Source organism: Alosa sapidissima, chromosome 5, assembly GCF_018492685.1.
Source record: "Alosa sapidissima isolate fAloSap1 chromosome 5, fAloSap1.pri, whole genome shotgun sequence".
Lineage (NCBI taxonomy): Eukaryota > Metazoa > Chordata > Actinopteri > Clupeiformes > Clupeidae > Alosa > Alosa sapidissima.
Window position 1 is genome coordinate 3,674,287 of NC_055961.1, and position 9,467 is coordinate 3,683,753.

At 46.1% G+C, this 9,467-nt stretch overlaps 1 protein-coding gene across 1 annotated transcript in view; it reads right to left on the minus strand.

The window, feature by feature from the left end:
* Positions 1-2,336: 2,336 nt before the first annotated feature.
* Positions 2,337-9,467, minus strand: part of si:dkeyp-23e4.3 (rho GTPase-activating protein 7) — a 34,138-nt gene continuing 27,007 nt past the window's right edge. Inside the window, 3 exon segments of the mRNA XM_042092686.1 lie at positions 2,337-3,476; positions 5,836-6,009; positions 6,911-7,134. Coding sequence (XP_041948620.1) covers positions 3,368-3,476; positions 5,836-6,009; positions 6,911-7,134 — 507 coding nt within the window. The 3' untranslated portion in view covers positions 2,337-3,367.

The following is a 9,467-nucleotide window of genomic DNA, read 5'->3' on the forward strand; positions in this document are numbered from 1 at the left end:
TTATACTGTATATAGTATAGGTATATGTTAAATATAGTATAGGTATATGTTATACTGTATAGTATAGGTATTTGTTAAATATAGTATATGTATATGTTAAATATAGTATAGGTATATGTTATACTGTATATAGTATAGGTATATGTTAAATACTGTATAGTATAGGTATATGTTATACTGTATATAGTATAGGTATATGTTAAATACTGTATAGTATAGGTATATGTTATACTGTATATAGTATAGGTATATGTCATACTGTATATAGTATAGGTATATGTTAAATATAGTATAGGTATATGTTATACTGTATAGTATAGGTATATGTTAAATATAGTATAGGTATATGTCATACTGTATATAGTATAGGTATATGTTAAATATAGTATAGGTATATGTTATACTGTATAGTATAGGTATATGTTAAATATAGTATAGGTATATGTCATACTGTATATAGTATAGGTATATGTTAAATATAGTATAGGTATATGTTAAATATAGTATAGGTATATGTCATACTGTATATAGTATAGGTATATGTCATACTGTATATAGTATAGGTATATGTTAAATATAGTATAGGTATATGTCATACTGTATATAGTATAGGTATATGTTAAATATAGTATAGGTATATGTTATACTGTATATAGTATAGGTATATGTTAAATATAGTATAGGTATATGTTATACTGTATAGTATAGGTATTTGTTAAATATAGTATAGGTATATGTCATACTGTATATAGTATAGGTATATGTTAAATATAGTATAGGTATATGTTATACTGTATAGTATAGGTATTTGTTAAATATAGTGTATGTTTGTTCCCATCTCCTTGTTTCTCACTGGGAGCTCAGTGAAACAGTTAATTGGTCTGCTGATCTTGTTCCCCTTCCTGCATGCGTGTGGCGATGCTGTAGCATCTTGGTGTAGCACGGGGACATCAGGAGGAAGGGATGATATCCACGCCTGGAGAAGGACGATCATTTCCTGGCTGGGATGTTGTGATTTCTCCGCCTCCTAAGCCCTCTGCTGCACGCTAGCCTACTCTGGCTTGCACTGCTCCAGGGAAGGAGCGCTTTCAGTGATGAAGTAGGCAGTAGTTGTTTTTCCCCCTCTGCCATTAAGCGCTCTGTGAGTTTGTGCGCCCTGGCTGGTTTCTGAACATTACTTGGAAAAATGTTTCAGTAGAAAACAACAAGCGAGCCCCTCGGTCCCTCTCCCTCCCTGAGCAGAGGATGCTACATAGGCTGTTTTATATAGTTTATAAAAGGAACTACGCAAATGGATGTTCCACAGATTTTTGTTGTTGTTAGAATTCACCATAAAGGGCAAGTGCTAAAAACAAAAAAAAAAAACAACAAAAAAAACCGTTTTGTTTTTACATACAGCACATGGCAAAGAACATTGTGTTGTTTTTGCAGTTCCATCTTTTTCTCTTTGCCATCCCTTGCACCATCCATCACTCCAAACACACACACACACACACACACACACACACACACACACACACACACACACACACACACACACACACACACACCTGAGGTCTGACAGACTGGAAAGTGTCAAATGTGATCTTTTGACCCCTACAGGCTTTGTTTAGAGGAGACAAATATACAGCCTGCAGGCAGACACACACACACACACACACACGCACACGCACACACGCACACCATACATGCACCACCACATATTGACATATGTAGAAAGAACAAATATCAGTCACAGACATACTGCCCTCCACACATACACATACACACACACACACAACGCACCTAGCCAGACACTGCAACACAAACACACACACACACACACAGATTCACAGTAGCCTACTGCTGAGATGTCCTATACCATCTGGATCCTCGTGTGAGATAAGAGTGAGCATCAGACTGTCTCTGCTCAGCAAACCCCCGCAGCCTCCTCTCAGAGCAGCAAGCACACAACAAATAACAACAAAAACAGCAATAACAAGGAAGCACGCTAACAACAGGATGCATTTCAGAGAGGAAAAAGCAGACATTAAGAAACTATTCTACAGCCTCAAACATTACTGGCACTGAATGTGGAAACGGAATCAGCAGAAATATCCTCCACAATGGGGGATATTAACACAAAGAATTAGCACAACCCAAGTCAGCAGGGCATTTGATGAATTGCCCTATTAAACAGCACAATATGGAGATTGTGTACTTTCTGCAGGGCACAATCGGATACATAACCCATGCCACCATTTAATACTCTTACAATCTTTCTCTCTAAAGCCTAGCATGCCAATTACAATAAAGAATCTCTAAAGGAGACGGAAGAGCCACACAAGAACTCAGTATAATGTGTATTATAATTTATTGTAGTGATTTTGTTTCCAACATTGACTCATGCAGTCATATAAAATTATTTTACTCTCTCATTTGTCACTGTTATGAATATAAAACTATTTCAAAACATTCTGTAATTCAGACTATTATGACTCAAAACTGAAAGATACTGATAAGATATATTACTATAAAAATATGTAATGTGACACATAAACTTTTCATTTAAAGAAGATGTATAGATATGTATATAGGGCTCTTCATAGTTCCTTTTTTAAATTCTTTTGAAATGTTTCTCGTAGATCACAAAGCAGTCTTTAGAATGGGAGAGGACGTTCTGGACGTTCTAGATCACAAAGCAGTCTTTAGAGTGGGAGAGGACGTTCTGGACGTTCTAGATCACAAAGCAGTCTTTAGAATGGGAGAGGACTTTCTGTGACAGTCTCCTGACAGTTCCCCCAGATGGTTCTCTCAGATGGTTCTCTCTCCCCCAGATGGTTCTTTGTAGCGGTTCCTGGTGTGGGTTCCCTGATGGTTATGGAATGTGGCAGGGTTCTCCTGAAGCAGGTGCAGAATCAGCATAAACTCCAAACAGGTCCTGGGAACTCTGCTCTCTGCTCAAACAATGTCTCTTTGTGTGTGTGTGTGTGTCCGGGGCAGGGGGGGGTCATGGTCAAAGGCGTTCATCTCTTGCCTTGGCCTTGAAGTATATTATTGACAGTCCTTCAGTATGTGTGTGTCTGTATATTTGCGGGTCGTGGTCAGAGGTGTCCATTTCTGGCCTGTGTGGTATGTGTGTGTGTGTGAGTGGGGGGGGGGGGTCAGAGGCGTACATCTCTGGCCTGTGTGTGTGTGTGTGTGTATATTTGCGGGTCGGGGTCAGAGGCATCCATCTCTGGCCTTTGTGGTGTGTGTGTGTGTGGGTGGTTGTCAGAGGCGTCCATCTCTGGCAGGTGTGGTGTGTGTGTGTGTGTGTGTGTGTGTGCGTCAGTCATGGTCAGAGGCGTCCATCTCTGGTGTGTGTGTGTGTGTGTGTGTGTTGTGGTCAGAGGTGTCCATCTCTGGCCTTGGCCCTGAAGGAGTCCCTGAGCCTCTGCAGGCAGGCTGCCAGCTGGTGCCCACACACCTTATTGTGCCACTCGGACGATCTGCCCCTACAGGAGTAGACCAGGGAGAGCTGTGAGTGTGAGACACACACACACACCAAAAACATCTCTACACACCCATACACACACACACACACACCAAAACATCTCTACACACCCATACACACACACCAAAACATCTCTACACACCCATACACACACACACACACCAAAACATCTCTACACACCCATACACACACACACCAAAACAGCTCTACACACCCACACACACACACATACACACACATACACACCATACACACACACACACACACACACACACACACACACACACACACACACACACACCAAAACACCTCTACACACTCATACACACACACACACCAAAACATCTCTACACACCCATACACACACACCAAAACATCTCTACACACCCACACACACACACATACACACCACACACACACACACACACACACACACACACACACACACACACACACACACACACCAAAACACCTCTACATACCCATACACACACATACACACACACCAAAACATCTCTACACACCCATACACACACACACACACCAAAACATCTCTACACACCCATACACACACACACCAAATCAGCTCTACACACCCACACACACACACATACACACACATACACACCATACACACACACACACACACACACACACACACCAAAACATCTCTACACACCCATACACACACACCAAAACATCTCTACACACCCACACACACACACATACACACCACACACACACACACACACACACCAAAACACCTCTACATACCCATACACACACATACACACACACCAAAACATCTCTACACACCCATACACACACACCAAAACATCTATACACCCATACACAGACACACACACACAATCACACACACACGCACACACACACATACACACCATACAAAACTTCACAAACACATCCACTAGCAAAATTTCTTTCTCCAAGGTTTGCTTTGTGTATGGTCCTCCTATCATGGATGGATGGATGTTAGCGAAAATACCCTATATACGTATAAATACATACCCTATATACGCATATACCCTATACACCTTATATGTATACATACATATACCCTATACACCTTATATGTATACATACATATACCCTATACACTACCCTATACACCTTATATGTATACATACATATACCCTATACACCTTATATGTATACATACACATACCCTATATACGCATACACCTTATATGTACACATACATATACCCTATACACCTTATATGTATACATACATATACCCTATACACCTTATATGTATACATACATATACCCTATACACACCCTATACCACACCCATACACACATACGTATACGTATACCCTATACTCTACCCTATATGTACCCTATACACTGCCCTATATGTACCCTATACACTACCCTATATGTACCCTATACACTGCCCTATATATACCTTATACACTACCCTATATGTATACATACGTACCCTATACACAACCCTATACATTATGCCACAACAACAGAACTGAACTACCTCAGAGCAGCACCAGGCCCACTCCATTGGCTATTTGGGTAAATACTGGTGTCCAGAACATGGCAGCATGGTGACCTTCATAATCCTCACTGCACGACAGTCTGTCTCTCTCTGAGAGTGTCCAGCACATAAAACAGCGTGAGAATGGACGTGTTGTTTCGTGAGAATGGACGTGTTGTTTCGTGAGAATGGACGTGTTGTTTGTGGGAGCCCTAAAATGGCCGCTGGCTGGGCTTGCGATCACGACGGCACGGCGCGTGGCCACTGAATGGATCTGGAGAATTCTCCAGGCAGCTGTTCCCTATTTGTCGGCTTGTTTCATTAATTCCACAACAAGCGTGTGAGCTGCAGGAGGCTGCCATCCACACACAGTCCTGCTGTGAGGCAATTGATCATCTAAGGAAGCCCACAAATGAGCAAAGATTAAGGAGGGCCAGGAGATTTCAATTATAATGGAAATATGGAGAGAACACGCTCTCTCTCTCTCCATCACACACTCTCTCTCTCCTATTTCTCTTTCACTCTGTTTTTCTGTCTACTACCCTCTCCTGTTCCTCACTCTCTCTCTCACACACACACACACACACACAGTCTCTCTCCGTCCTTAACTTTATCTCTTTCATTCTGTCCCCTTCACATACTCTCACACTGTCTCTCCATCTCTGTCTCACTCTCTCTCTCTCTCTCGCACACACACACACACACACACCGTCTCTGTCTCTGCATCTCTCTCTCTCTCTCTCTCACACACACACACACACACACACACACACACACACACACACACACACACACAGTCTCTGTGTCCCCATCTCTCACTACCTCCCTCTCTAATTGATAAATCCCACCTGGTGTCTGTTCTGCAGAAGTGCGTCACTCGCGACCTCTTGACCCCGAGGGGCTCGACCAGGTAGAGGCAGGTGTGCACCTGAGCCCTGGGGCCCTGCTGTGGAGCGTCCGGATGCTCCACTGACGTGGACGCCACGTAGAGAGGGCCCGCCGAGGGCTCCGACTGCCACGTTCTGAAAGAGAGAGAGATTTGGAAGATCAGGAACCATCTAGAACATGGTGTTCTAGATCTCTCTAAGGCGCAAATGGTTTGGAAGATTAGGAACCAACTAGACCATGGTGCTCTAGATCTCTCTAAGGCTCAAATGATTTGGGAGATCAGGAACCATCTAGAACATGGTGTACCATCTAGAACATCTAGACCATGGTGCTCTAGATCTCTCTAAGGCTCAAATGGTTTGGGAGATCAGGAACCATCTAGAACATGGTGTACCATCTAGAACATCTAGACCATGGTGCTCTAGATCTCTCTAAGGCTCAAATGGTTTGGGAGCCCTTTTAGCTGGCTAACAATGTCTACAAGAGTTTTACAAACGAGGGTTTGGGGTCTGGAGCTTTGGAGATGTGACACAGCAATTCAACACTGCGCCAGCATCCTGTGAATTACTCAGCAGGTTCAATAATGTTCACATTCAGTTTACCAGCCTCCCCTCCACCTCCCCTCCACCTCCCCTCCCCTCCACACCTCCCCTCCACCTCCACTCCTCTCCTCCCCTCCCCACATCCTCGCCTCCACACCTCCACACCTCCCCTCCTCTCCTCCCCTCCCCACCTCCTCCCCTCCACACCTCCACACCTCTCCTCCACACCTCCACACCTCCACACCTCCCCTCCACACCTCCCCTCCCCACCTCCTCCCCTCCACACCTCCCCTCCCCACCTCCTCTCCTCCCCTCCCCACCTCCTCTCCTCCACACCTCCCCTCCCCACCTCCTCTCCTCCACACCTCCACACCTCCCCTCCTCCTCTCCTCCACACCTCCCCTCCTCCTCTCCTTCCCTCCCCTCCTCCCCTCCACACCTCCTCCCCCCTCCTCCCCTCCTCCTCTCCCCCCCTCTCTCCTCTCCTCCTCACCTGAGTAAGACGTGCTGTAGAGGGGGTCTGCTGCCGGCTCCCTGTAGTGTGTATGCGTACACCTCTGCGTCCGTGTCCAGGGTCTGGAGCACCCGCGTGTCCAGGAGAGGCTCCTCGCCAGACCAGGCCTCATGCTCCCTCTGCACACGCTGCAGCGCCACCTGCTGGGGAGCGTCCACCTCCACACTGCCCCGCCACAGACGCAGAGCCTGCCCATCCTCCACCTGCACCACACACACACATGGCACACACACACACACGTACACGCACACGCGCACACACACACGCACACGCACACACGCACACACACACACACACGCACACACACGCGCACGACACAGACCAAGCACAACCACGGTTATTTTACTTCCATTAGTACATACAGCTCATATAACCCTGAATCCTGCTCATGCCACATTTACATTTAAAGTGTGTTTATTGTGACCAAAGCTTTTTGGAAACAGCCAACGTCTAGATTGAATGTAGGATGTGTGTGTGTGTGTGTGTGTGTGTGTGTGTGTGTGTGTGTTTGTCTGTGTGTGTGTGTGTGTGTGGTTGTTAGACGCGTTGTCCCCTCTGTAACACGAGTGTCCGTCTGATGTGAACCCTCTCCTGTTCTGCAGCATGTTTATGTGCTCCTGACGCACGAGTGTCCATCTGTGTCCGAGCTAATCACCCTCTCCATCATGCCTCTCAGAAAGCCAGCGATCCTTTTATAGACCCCCCCCCCCCCCCCCCCCCCCACACACACACAGGCTGGGGCTGTGAGCTGTGAGCAGGTAAGTGTTTGGAGGGAGCTGGGTGAAGCACAGGATAATTACTCTAATGGTACCGCAGAGTCCAAAACATGTCCTGCTCGGCCGGGTCAGGGGTCAGGATGGACTGGGCAGGGCCTGGGTTGGACGCTTGTTTTTATCCATGTTTTTCTGTTTGATGGCTCCTGGCGTGAGGTGGTTTTTCGCCTCCCTCATGTTCGTAATGTGCTGTTTGAGGGCCGTGTGATTTTGAGATGCTCCATTAATTGTGGGCAGTGGGCAGCCATGGCCTACTGGTTAGAGTTTCGGACTTGTAACCGGAGGGTTCGAACCCCGACCAGTTGGCACGGCTGAAGTGCCCTTGAGCAAGGCACCTAACCCCTCACTGCTCCCCGAGCGCCGCTGTTGTTGCAGGCAGCTCACTGCGCTGGGATTAGTGTGTGCTTCACTTCACTGTGTGCTGAGTGTGTTTCAACTAATTCACAGATTGGGATAAATGCAGAGACCAAATTTCCCTCACAGGTGCCTACTGGTCGGGGTTCCAAGTCCGAAGCGCTAACCAGTAGGCCACGGCTGCCCCTCAAAACCGTCAGCGCACCGCAGTGGCCAATACCCCATCCACACCGTACGTGCTCACTAGAGCCGGACAGACAGTCAGACAGGCGCGCAGCACAACGCATATCATGTGAAGCTATTTACACTTTTAACAAAGCTCTACAGGACCTCCACTGCACTGAGGGCTCTACAGGACCTTCACTGCACTGAGGGTTTTAAGCAGCCTTGCGTCGGCAACAAAGCTCTACAGGATCTCCACTGCACTGAGGGCTCTACAGGATCTCCACTGCACTGAGGGCGTCGGCATAAAGGCATCACATTAATGAAGATGAAAACACTGAGACAAGAATAAAACAATTACAACCGAAACCCAACACTGCACTCTGGCAGTAGCAAGCAGACGCATGTGCATCAATGCAGCACTACAGAGGGAGGTGTGTGTGTGTGTGTGTGTGTTTGTGTGTTTGTGTGTGTGTGTGCTGTGTTCTCTGTGGGAGGATGGTCAGCTCATGTCCAATCTCAGCATCTGGGCGTAAATGGCCACTGTGAGCTCATAAAAGGTGCCGTCACATCCTGCGTGCCTGATGTCACATCCTGCATGCCTAATGTGTGCGTTGGCCATATCAGCCCTATCAAGCATATTAAGCCTCCCATGGGGCAGAAAGTGTTGACTCATGGTGTGATTAAGCCTCCCACGGGGCAGAAAGTGTTGACCCATGGTGTGATTTCTCTAACGCTCCATAGTGATATTACTGAGATGACCCTGATAAAGGCACTCTCACTCCCGTGGTCATCGCACAGAGATGCTTTTAAGGAAACACTGCAGCTCTTGGACAGGAACTAACCCTTCCTATAGGTCAGCTGTGATGTGTAGAATAGTCCAAACCATATGAGTGAAGGTTTGTGAGAATGATGAACCCTGATATCTCGGGCTCAAGGGCGCGGGAAGGGGGGTGCTGAGGGTGCTGCAGCACCCCCTGCTGGCAGGAGATAGATTTTTAAAAAATATTATAGGCCTATATATTTTTAAATAATTACTAATTTGCTGTCTGACATTATTTATATTTTTGTATGTGAAATGTTGAGTCAAATAGCAAAAAAGGGTTATGGATAGGTTCGAATATAGGCTACAAAAAATTAACAGTTATAGAGATCAACGTGAACGTGAGTCAGTTACTGTAAGAACCGTAGCGTGGTTTCATCTATGTGATAGCGATCAAGTGTGTAGGCCTACGGTTGATATAGGC